This window comes from Asterias rubens, chromosome 8 (assembly GCF_902459465.1).
Source record: "Asterias rubens chromosome 8, eAstRub1.3, whole genome shotgun sequence".
Classification (NCBI taxonomy): domain Eukaryota; kingdom Metazoa; phylum Echinodermata; class Asteroidea; order Forcipulatida; family Asteriidae; genus Asterias; species Asterias rubens.
Window position 1 is genome coordinate 1,183,333 of NC_047069.1, and position 12,946 is coordinate 1,196,278.

Below are 12,946 nucleotides of genomic sequence, written 5' to 3' on the forward strand. Positions count from 1 at the left end.
TTTGTTTATTTGCTGTTGCCATGGGAAACGCTTACTGAGGAGTGGAGCGCCTGCAGACCCGTAAAGAAGTCGGTGACTAAGCTTGATGACGTCATGCAGTGCTCTAGACAGCGATTGGTTGGTAAGGTAATTGCAGCAGGTCGGCTGAGGTCAGGTGGCAATTGTTGCCCGCCCACATATATGATAACACACACACTTCGACTGCACTGTGTTCTACTACAATACCACGTGAATGGAAGTTGGTATTTTGGCAGGGAATATAAACACTGGCTCAGTGGAGCAGACAACATAGTAGTCATTGACAGTGGGTTGAATGAAATATATGGACCCCCGAAGTACACCGTCAGAAAGTGAATCAATTCCCCTCTAAGTTAATAAGTTATCTTAAGGAGACTGAATTTGCTTTGCCTCTTTGACCGTTTGGCTGCCGTTTTATATGCTGGGGGAACATGGCTGCGGCTGCTCTGGGAATTTTACAAGACGATCCTTCGACAGTGTTTGAAGGTGATGCATTGCTCAACGAGTTCTTAGTGAAGAGCGAGCCAGACTTCTTCATGAACACGCCGAACACGGTGGAGAATTGGCAAGAGGTATGTACCTTCATCTTTAGTTTACGCATATGGAGGAAGATGGTTTATGCATTGTGTACTCCAACAAGGAGGTTCTCTCAAACGATAGCGGAACGAACCATCAAGTTCTAGGAGTATGCAATGTTCACTTTTCACCGTGTTTTGTTTTGTTTTGTTTTAGTACTAGCTGTTTTTCAAAAGAATTATTTGTATTTTACCTTCTGTTTATGTTTCCATAATGTCAAAATTAAATTAATATCTAGATTGCAATGTTAATTGAGGTTTGTAAAGTCAGTTTACGGATAAGGTGATGATGTTTTTTCAGAACTGTGGTACATAGTACAATCTGCACTAATCTGACAAGTGGTGGTATGAATGTTCTTATACCAATAATAATAATATAATAATAATATAATGTTCTTATGCATAGAAGTTTTTTGTGTAAATTCTTGCAAAGTTCTTCCTCCATGGTTAGACTAACAATGCATGAAATAAGATTTTTTAAATTGTTCAACAAATGGAATTTAAATAATTTTAGCAAAACTTGTGGATGGTTTTGCAATCTCAACAGGGGCTGATGCATACCAAGCATCAACATTCTTCAAATCTGTTATTTAAAAGCCTGGAATTACAGGCAGGCTACGAAGGCCATGGCCTCTGTTGCCCCTGGTCTTTGCCTTGGTGCCCCTTTTAAAAGTAACCCATGGACTTCTAAGATTTTCCAATGGAAGTGCTCATTTCTAAATGAAAATCGCCTTGTCCTTTCCAACATGTTCAAAGACGAAATTCTAGGGGCTGTATTTAAATCCATAAGTGTTGAGCATAGTTTTATAAGTTGACAATCTCTTTTCAAAGATAAATTTTTGAGAAGCCTGAATAAGGACCTGATGATCTCTCTCATTGTTTAACAGACACAGATAGAGTTGGACAGGTATCTTCAGAGGACTGAAGCAGCAAGTCCAGGTACAATCTTAGCCAACAAGCTCAGAAGGGAGAGTGCATCGCTCATGGATGACTTCTTCGATGACACCGACTCCAAGTTTGCCTTCAACATCAGCGGGAACTTTAACGTTGTCTTCCCCCACATGCATCATTACCACGAAGCAGATCCACAGCAGGGCATCAAGGCAGAACCCTTCCAACATCAGGAGATGCAGCAGCAGCACCCATGCAGCATCGACCAAGGCTCCTGCGCCATGAAACAACACCAGGACAGTTACTGTAACATGCCCCCCTCGCCCATGGAAGACCTCAACAATAACTACCCACTCTGTATAAACGGTGTCTCCATCAAGACTGAACCACAGGACACTTTTCCCTCCCAGTGTAAATTAATGTTGTCCAATATGCACATAAAGTCAGAGCCAATGACACAGCAACAACAACACTACACAGAAATGACACCCAACTGTATGTCCACATACCCATCAGGGTTAAACTTTCAGCCCATTGCGCCCCAAACCCAGTTTAACCAGCAACCTTTTACAAACTCTGTTTTTGGGATGCCCCCAACACCGCCCCATTCCCAGCCGGGTTCGCCTGCTGATCTACCCATGGAGTACAGTAATCACCCTCTTCGACCGCCTCCTCCACCTTACACCATGGCAATCATGGGCAAGCAGGAGGACAAGACACCAAAGTACAACAGAAAAACCAACCCTGAGCTGGAGAAGAGGAGAATACACTTCTGTAACTATCCTGGTAAGTAGGCCTACAGTATTTATGAAAATAAAACAATCTTAGTCCTAAATGTCCTAATGATTACAGTTGTTGCCGGGGATGCAGGTAATTATGCCCTTCCAGTCCATCTGTTTCGAATTTCAACAGTTATTGGTTAAACTTTTTACTACCATTTAAATATAGGTATTTTGAACAACCTACTTCTGTATATGGGATTTGAAGCATTGAGTTGCGAGGTATCAATTGAAGTAACACCATGGTGTGTCTACTTGCAGGTAGACACACACACTTACTTCTGATTCAGATCAACCTTTCCAAACATCTAGTAACAGAGGTTTGGTAAACATAGCCCTTAGAGAGGATAAATTAATAATAAAGTAGTGTATGTTTTATAAGTTGGAGTTTTATTTATGGCAATTATCTCATTCAGCAGCTCAGTGTACAAAATCCCACTATTGAGGATTGTGAGACTAGATTGTGCAGTTGTCTATCCCATTACAACAAAATTGTTTTACGGATTAGAAAGAGCACGATGTTAAGTATGCTTAGGGTACTGTAATTTGGCACTTATTTCATATGTCACTGACATGTTATGAAAACAAGTTTGGGCCATGTCCACATACAAGCAGCTATACACCCTGCCAAGTCATGAGAGAGACTCCAGGATACTTTTGTGAGAAAGACCACTGACTGGTGGAGAAAAGGGCCGATTAACCTCAGGTCAGCATGGTGCTTAAAGGCTGTGTCACGACCTCTTGGTCAGAGCTGTGAGCCAACAAAAGCGGCACTTGTGTGCTTGCCCACTCAACTTGAAACTGGGTGAATAAAGCCGGGCCTTGATGAAACCATGGATAAAAACCAAGGATGTGAGAGGGAAACCTATAGCAGACAAAAACCCGGAGGACAAATGCTGAAAAGCAAGGATTTTAACAGCCAGGTCTGTTTGGTGGAAAACAGAACTTCCCTGCTGAGAGTGTGATTCCTCCACACATTCCATTCCCAAGAGTGATGAACTGTGTTAACTTGCACAACAACTTTTCCTAAGCTGTCTCTTGGGTTCTAGGGTTTTGTTTTGAGGGTGTTTTGATTTTTTCTTTGTATAATTGGTGTGGTTTTGGGGGACTGGTATGAACTTAAAGGGATCCATCCTTATTTCATGTGATAAAAATGATGAACGTAAAGTGCAGTTTAAGGCTCCGAAACACATTCTTCAAAACTGCAGACAGATTAGTTTATTTAAACTTTTACACAGCATTGGCAAATGTACAACAACATCAATTGAATTGCAGAAAATAAGTCAACAACATGATCCTCTTTTTGTCATGGTGTTATTGCAAACCTACTGACGCAAGAGCCATGCTTGCTTAGCATTATGTCAAAATCCAGCAAGTGCTGTACACAATCAGAACATTAATCTCGAACTATGTTATTCCTTTTCAACACATACGAAATGTAGGTCACAGAGACTTCCTCAAGTGTGTTCACATTAAAGCTTTACAAATCCTTAGCACATGATCAACATTAACCCCTAAACCTGACTATATCATTCCAATCATCGCTGAAACACGTCAAGACCAGGTCTACACATAAAATGATCCTCGCAAACGTGCCTGGAACTTCATGCCCCGCCAACTTCAAGGTTTACGCTCTATTCTTCTCCATTGAAAACAATTTCCTTTCATAATTCTCTATGGATAATTGTTAGAGTATGATTGATGGTTGAGTTTTGTGGCTCCTAACAGAGTCCCCCACTGAATGCCAGTCTTTGTCCCGGGGTGTTAGTTTGCGTAGGTGAGAATGATACCTTACTCTGTCAATGGTAATGTGACCTTGTGATTCACAGAAATATAATAAAAATAACAATGGACCCGAGACAAAAGGTGCTGATTTCTATTCTGCTGGCAAAATGTACTTCAGGGAAATCAGGAAGCGATAAAAAACTAATCAGATCTGTTGTAATGTATCAAAGTCGACAACCTTTTTTACTGATTCTGAGGGATGTTTAGAATGTAATATTTTTGGTTATTTTGTTTGACTGACCTTGGCATTTGAAAATTGAATCGAACCCATATGCTGATTGCTTTTTATAAAATGCTTATATTATGTGCCCATATTCAAGTAGGCTTCAATTTAGCCATTGGAGCAATTAGCCTCGGTCACAACCTATATGATTCTCAGTTTAGACACAATCAAATCTTCAAAGTTTTAATGTGCTAAGTTTATTCAGCCAAAACCCAGTAATCAGTTTGCTTATAAAAATGGTTATGTTATGTGGCCCTATTCAAGTGTGGTTCAATTTATCCATTGCAGCAATTGGCCACATTCTCAGTTTAGACACAATCAATCACTTTAGTCAAAGCTTTAAAGACAGTGGACACTATTGATAATTGTCAAAGACCAGTCTTCTCACTTGCTGTATCTCAACATATGAATAAAATAACAAACCTGTGAAAATTTGAGCTCAATCGGTCAACGAATTTGCGAGATAATATGAAAGAAAAACCACCCTTGTCACACAAAGTTGTGTGCTTTCTGATGCTTGATTTTGAGACCTCAAATTCCAAACTTGAGGTCTCAAAATCAAATTCGTGGAAAATTACTTTTTCTCGAAAACTACGTCACTTCAGAGGAAGCTGTTTCTCACAATGTTTTATACCATCAACCTCTCCCCATTACTCGTAATCAAGAAAGGTTTTATGATGATTATTATTTTGAGTAATTACCAATAGTGTCCACTGCCTTTAATGTACAGTTTATTCAGCCAAAAGCCAGTAATCGGTATGCTTATTGCTAATGCTTATATTACGCGACCATACTAAAGTATGGTTCAATTTATCCATTACAGCAATTAGCCACATTCTCCGTTCAGACACAATCATTTACTTTAGTTAAAGCATTATATTATGTAAAAGTTTGTTCAGCCAAAAGCCAGTAATGAGTATGCTTTTTGCTCAATGCTTATATTCTTTTTCATGTATGGTTCAATTTAGCCATTACAGCAATTAACCACATTCTCAGTATAGAGACAACCATGTACTTTAGTGAAAGCTTTGGTTTTGATGATTCATACAATGTGATATAAGTGGCAGCTTGTCTTTGCCATTGCATTGACCCAGCTGTCTTTCACTGCAGCCCTGCTGTGAATTCCTAAGAGCTGAAACCAGGGCAGTACACATCAAGGAGAATCAGGTGGTTTCTCTGTTGGTTCCCATCATGCCCATGCAGTGATGGAGACTTAATGCACATGGCTAGTCACAAACGTTCATCTTTTCAGTAGATGACCAACGACTCAAAAGTAAGCTTTACTCAAAAGCATGGCCCATATTTCACAAAGTTCACAGGATTTTCCCTATCCTATTCAACTGTTTGACAGTGTAAGAAACGATTACCAAATACAGCATTTAATCTAAGTATAAAATACAATTAATATTGGGGCTCACCACTGCACATATATTTTCTTGTCTTTCAAGTCAACTTGGTATCACAGTTCAGCAATCTGTAATGGTAAAACAAAACCATAAATTATTTGGACGGAGTAGTTCAAAGGTAACACAAATCTCAAGAGAGGTAGTTCAATATAAATGATTTTGTTCTGATGATTACCAACACTGTACTTTTCTATGTAAGCTCCCACCCTAAAGAATACATAATTCCACTACAATTTTTGTATTACAGATTTGTTTTCCGTTTCTAGTCAAATTTATTCACTTATTTTATATCATGCTATTGTAGCTTTCACTTGAAGTTCATTCAACTCAAACAACCCAACTCAATCTACATGGACAAGTTAGCCAATATTAAAGGAACATTAGAGAATTTGTAAGAAAAAGAATAGCCAAAGATCACAGATTTACATAACTTACACGGTCTCATAGAAAACATCTATTGAAATACTAATGTCTTAAACGTCATATTTGATGAGAAATAAATAGAACTAATTTCCTGTTGGAGTTTATCGCTCAGTGAGCGTTTTGTTCATTTATTTATTTGTTATTTTATTTATTGTTTATTATTATTATCATTTTTTTTTGGGGGGGGGGGCATCGGTTTTAATGCAAAATGCGTTATCGCTTTTTCGTTATTTTCTCGTGACCCAGTTGACAGATCGATCTCAAACTTCGACAGGTGGATTACATAAAGTGCTTACACTTCCAGCAACTGTTTTGTTAGCAAAAACCAATTCTGTAATGTTCCTTTAAGCAAATGGCAACCGGATGTTAAACAAGGAGCAGAATGTCATCTGTATTTGCTATTTGTATAATCACACCGCACAACAAGTGTGTCAAGTGTAAATATGTACAACCACTACAGGAAGCATAATTTACCACAATCCACATATCAATCATTGATACCGATTAAATCAATGATGTGTCGCTCAAATAAAATAAATTGTTGGACATTAAAGTTTTAAAATGTTGGGGGGGGGGATTATTGTCGGATAAAATTCAAAATCAAAATGATATTTAGATTATGTCCAATTAAACGATAATACAAATTGAAAAGGCAATTTATCATTTGTTATTCTGTATGGACTAAGGTTAACATTAAATTAATACTTAAAAAAATTACAACAACAAAATTGTCAGATAAGTTAAAAGGTAAAATGAAACTTAGTTTATGTAAGAATTAAATGTTAATACAACTTAAAGGAGCGATTCCTCATTTAATATTTTGCATAGGGACTGTAGTTAATATTAATTTAAAACTTTGAAGTTACTTTTAATAGTAATACCTTTAAAAGCCGTCTGCCTATAAATCTATCAGTCCTCCGAATCAAAAAATGCTACAGGGTGATCCAAATTACTTATGTATCTGAACCAAATCAGGGTATGGGGTTTGTTCTGGGTTTTTTTGTTCTTCAATTTATACAATGCAATACATAGATATTAGAAAATGACTTGCTGGTGAGAGAGCTTAGATAATCTTCTTTCATTACCCACCAGTCTAATTCCTTGGTACCCACGTGAGTGTACCAGAAAACAGGCTCTAGAGCAGTCATTCACCCCAGCTATCTACAATTTGACCTTTTTGTTTCAGTGAATCACTACCAGTGGAATCCATCCCAAATTGATCTGGGCCAAAGACCCTTCCAAAAAACCACTTCCTATGTACTGTGTAAATCAAGTGGAGTGCCTATGGGCTAAGGGGGTACACCATACACCTGTGTTTCAGAGTGGGTTCCATTTTAGCCCTCTGGGTGCAGGTTAATACCCACTAAAGCCTTGGATAATGTGAGGGAGGGCTGTTTTGTTGGTCAACTGAAAGGGGGCCTGAGGCATGATATTACTGGTAATAATGGGATTTTGATATGAGTGGTTGTAATGCCGCCCCGGGCTTGTTTGTATTTCTTTGAATTTTGTGAAATTCATATTTCAATATAGTTCAACAATGCACGTATCAATGTGGCCATTCATGCTGCAGATGTAATAATTGCAATTAATTATCTCAATAATCCAATAATACAATTATATTACCCCTGTCAAATACATAATAGACTGAGATGCTCATTTGAAAAGTTGTCATAAGATATAACTTGAAAGGAAACAATAATTAACATTTGTTCATTACACAACGTTTAAGAAGTCGATTTCACAAAGAACTTAGGACCTTGGAGATATTACAAACTTAAGGCTAGTCCTAATTTAGGACGAGTACTTGCCTAAGTCAAGGTAAGACTAGTCTTAAAGACACTGGACACTATTGGTAATTGTCAAAGACAAGTCTTCTCACTTGGTGTATCTCAACATATGCATAAAATAACAAACCTGTGAAAATTTGAGCTTGATTGGTCGTCGAAATTGCGAGATAACTATGAAAGAAAAAAACGCCCTTGTCACACAAAGTTGTGTGCTTTCAGATGCTTGATTTCGAGACCTCAAATTCTAAACTTGAGGTCTCAAAATCAAATTCGTGGAAAATTACTTCTCTCTCGAAAACTACTTCACTTTAGAGGTAGCCGTTTCTTACAATGTTTTAAACTATCAACCTCTCCCCATTACTGGTAACCAAGTAAGGTTTTATGCTGATATTTTTTTTGAGTAATTACCAATAGTGTCCACTGCCTTTAACTCTTTGTGAAATCCACCCCAGGTATTTAAACTTTTAACCAGTACTTGTGTACAGATAAGTTCATTGTCTCTGAAAGTACTGAATAACTGTTCATTTCATTCAACGTTTTGTTTTATTTTTATTTCCGTCTCCAGGTTGCATCAAAGTATACACAAAGTCCTCCCATCTGAAGGCCCATCAACGCATCCATACTGGAGAGAAACCCTACTACTGCTCCTGGAATGGTTGTCAGTGGAGGTTTGCTCGTTCCGATGAGCTAACCCGGCACTACCGTAAGCACACTGGTGATAAGCCCTTCAAGTGTAAGGTATGCGAACGTTGCTTCTCGCGTTCAGACCACTTGTCCCTTCACATGAAACGACACCAGGAGAAGTGCACCAAGAGTCCGGTGTCGTCGAGTTAGAAAGAAGTTACACAGTAGCAGTACATCCATATTTGTTTTGAAAAAAGACAAACTGTTTTATACCATTTCTAGAGAATTCAATAATGGTTAACTGGTTCAGCCGTCGATTTCACCTAACTTTTCCTAACTTAGGATTAATCTCTTCCTAACTTAGGATTAATCTTGGGACAAGTTCAATTAAAAAGGTTTCAAAAGGATTGAAACAATTGTATTTTTCATAGTTCCACTTCTTTATTTGTACAGTTCTGTAAATTGTAAATACGATCCATAGGAAAATAACACTAGTAACTGACAAACTTTCACAACTCAACTGTTGGGTATGTTAATTCTATTGAGTATTCCAATTTTTGTATGAACATGAAAATGAATAATTGATCTCTTAAATTATGTACGGTCTTCAACTGTCTTGAAGGAACTATTTACTAACTGATTTCATTTACTGCCTTTGAATGAATATTTTGAATCTATGCATACATTGACTATAGGCACTGCTGCTCATGTACCTGTTCTGTCTTTTAGATGAGCTTTAAATCAGAAACTCTGAAAATATGGAAAGTTACAAGCTCCTGAATTAAGTACAACAGGTTCTTTTTCTGCGGTTTTGAGCTGGCTTTTAAGCGTATTTACACATAGCTTGGTATTAATGTGATAACAAATTGATGTTATCCAGGGCGCTACACGAACATTGGTCTTTGTCAACACAGAGATTGAGCTCATAATCAGGAAAACTTCCTGCACTAAAGATTACAAATCTCACTCTGAAACTAACTATCAACCAAAATGTGACGTCTCTAACTCTACCCTACTTCTCAGACTTCAATCATTTTTGATGGATAGTATGTTATGTCTATCAAAACTCAATGTTATCACTAGTGGGAATGAAAGAGGGCCTTTTACTTCACCAGTGGGTATATCATAGTACAAGTAACCTTTTACTGTAGTAACCTTTGTACATAGGTTTAAATGCAAGAACAAAGTATGGAATTTAGACTCCTTCATAGCCATGCATGTACTTTGATTACAGGGGAGAAAAGAGGGAAAAGGTTTGTTTATAGGAATGTCAATACTATTATGAATTCAAGTGATAAAACGCTTAATCTGATCCAGTAAGACTTCTATATCATAACTTCAGCTTACTTTGTTAATGTAAAAGAGTGAAAAAGAACTCTTTGAAGAGCCGTATAGGGACAACTCTTTTTCGAGTGGTCTTCCACTCTTATAGATTGAAGTTTGCATCTTTTGAGTGATTTTTCACTCTGTCCTGGAGTGAAACCCCTCTAAACGAGTGAAATAACCACCACTCTTTTTGAAGAGCTATTTGAGGGACAACTCGAAATGTAAAGAGTGGTGTTTTACACTCTTTTACATTTGGAGATAACTGTATCAGAGCATACTGATGGAAACCTCAAGTCAGTAACCACCAGTTTTGTTTAGAACCAACAATACTCAAAGAGAGACATTCACATGGTTAACTGCAAACCTCTCTTTTTTCCACCATGCAAAGTTTCAAATCCTACTTATTGAGCTTACTCTGTTTTCAACATTGCACATTTCTGTCATTTTTTTCTTAAGAGGGATTCTTGTGAAGTAATGTTGGGTTTTAAGAAAGCCTAACTGTGCTTGATTCTCAATGCATTTGCTGCCGATTTTATTTTTTATTTTTTCATTTCAAAAACTTTGTGCAAGGTCAGTTTTGATTTACATAATCATTTGAATTGGAAAAGTAGAGCAAAATCCTGCTGGATTCAACTAAATATGTTTCCAACCGAAAAAAACAAACACATTTCACTCTTAATTGGTGTTCAATGTTTTCCATTCTATGTAACTGGACCAACACCAGGGCCCAACTTCATAAAGCCTATAAGCACAAAAACCTTAGCAGAAACTGGTTACCAGCCAAAAGTCCATAAAGTACACATTGCCGTGACTCTGGTGCCTGTCCCATTAGCATAGAAATTTGCTAAGCAGTATTTTCTGCGTAACAGCTTTATGAAATTAGGCCCAGGTTGCCATGATTTGTTTCTTTGATTTGATAAACAGTGCTGCTGTGCAATTCTTTATATATATATATACATGTATATCTGTATTGAAAGACCTCTACTCCCAATCACTGGAGTAGACACTACAAACAAACAAGTATGCATCATAGAGTAACCCAGTGTTGCTACATGATGTCATAGTTGTGCTTTTTAATCTGTCAGTAAGCATGTTAAATCTTCTAATAGCACTTTTAATTTATGTATATTTAAAATGACAATTGATATCTATGATATCATGATCTAATTAATAATTATCACAATTTTTTATTTTACTAGTCTTTCTTCTGAAGAATTGCATGGTTTTTCTTGACAAAGGTATTGTGTTGTCTTTCTGAAGTCTTGTTTTAAAAGGTCCAGCGCGCATGTTTTGCCAATTTCCTACTACGGGGCTCAATTTTCTTCAAAATATTTCTGAAAACTAATCTGGGATTGCTCATTTCGGGAAAAATATTCTCTGTCTTATAAGGTAATATTTCTTAATAGTTATGGACGGGTTTGTTTCTTTCGTTAAATCTGCACTTAATTTACAATAAGTGAGTTTAACAAATATTGGGTTAGTCACTTTAAAAATCCTGTTCATAGTGTCAAACCCCAAGTTGGTGTTTCTTTTCTCATAGTGGGGGCTGCAAATTTACAAAGTACTTTGCCTTTTAGTTTTATTGCGTTATTTATATCACACTGACAGACCTACACAAATTGTGTTATCAATGAATAGAATGAGTTCCAGAAACACGGTTTTGTTTAATAAGGAGGACAGTTCTGTTAATATTCTTAATATACAAGTACTAATTTAGGCACTCATTTGCTCACATTGATGAAAACATAAAAGTTCCATTGGTACCAATAAAAGCTGCAAAATGAATGTTTGGTAAGATTGAATGATAAAATACCTGCTGCAACTGACTGTAGATTTGTACTGATAATAAAAATACTCTAATTATTGTTACATATTATGTATATATTTATATATCATTGATTCTTCTGACAAATTACCTTTATATTACATGGGTCAAGATTGGTATAAATTATAGATTCAGACAAGCTGGATTTAGCAATCACAACAAGCATGTAGGGGTTGTTTTAGTGTGATTGAAATACACCGATCCATTAGGCTCCGCCCCTGACGCATGTGTGAGCCTCTCCTATGCCTTTCTGCACAATCTGTCGCACGCGCCAAGCATACGCGCACGCATGTCGGACCTTATTTGTCGGACCTTCGTTGCGTTGGGATTGGTCAATACGCAATGGGGCGGGGGTTAATGGATCGGTCTATTGGGATGACAATCATTTAGGATGATCAAGATACGGGTTAGAGGGCAGGGCTAGAACAAGGCACTTGCTTTCTGGTTCAGCCGTGCGGAATAACACTGGTGTCAGTTGCACTACATTGTGTGTCTCCAAGCAGGACATACCAAAGTTTTACCGGAAAAGGGGCGTAAAAATTTATGTGCAGAATTGTGTCATCGGTTTTCTTCCATTCTTAAGTCATTATTGGAAGGTTAAACTCTGCCTAGAAGTGGGAAAACATGTATTAAGGGGGGGGGGTAAATCTAGCAACCAAAATGGAACGGCGGAATGCCATACTTTTTTTGTCAGGATCCTTTTTTATTGTTTATGCCCTTCTGTGACAAACAGTAATTTGTGTGCCTGTAGGAAGGGCACACAGCCTTGTGTCCTTCCAGGCAACAAATAATTTAGAATAAGTACTAGTGGGATGAAATGACAAAGGAAATAATTATACCAATCTTGATCTATGTCATTAGAACTGGGTTGCCTATTGTGTTGTTTATGTGACTTCTGTGTACTTTTTAATGTATATTTTGTACAATTTTATACTCTTTTTTACAAAATTGTCTTTGCATCCTTCTGTCCTGTAGAAGGCTTCCATGTTCACATGGGATGTGTAAATTGTAAAATGCTAATTGAAATGTAAATAAAACATATATATTTTCATCATCATCAGAATTTTGTAAACACTCTCTTCCTACTCTTTACGGAAATAAAAATGTTGCTACTTGTAATGACATCCCACCAAATTTGTACAATAAAATGAAGAAAATTGTTAAGTTAAAGTATTTACTGTGTCTGGCATCAGTTATGTTTGTTGGAGGTTTTGTTTGTTCTATCTGTTGGTATTTAAGGAACTAATCCTGCTCAACGCAGTACATAGACCTTATCGCAAATAC

At 37.2% G+C, this 12,946-nt stretch overlaps 1 protein-coding gene across 1 annotated transcript; it reads left to right on the plus strand.

The window, feature by feature from the left end:
• Positions 1-249: 249 nt before the first annotated feature.
• Positions 250-9,936, plus strand: LOC117293963 (Krueppel-like factor 5). The gene is made up of 3 exons (XM_033776475.1): positions 250-590; positions 1,481-2,270; positions 8,453-9,936. The coding sequence occupies exons 1-3, from the start codon at positions 450-452 to the stop codon at positions 8,719-8,721; spliced, it is 1,200 nt and encodes a 399-aa protein (XP_033632366.1). The 5' UTR covers positions 250-449; the 3' UTR covers positions 8,722-9,936.
• The last annotated feature ends 3,010 nt before the right edge of the window (positions 9,937-12,946 follow it).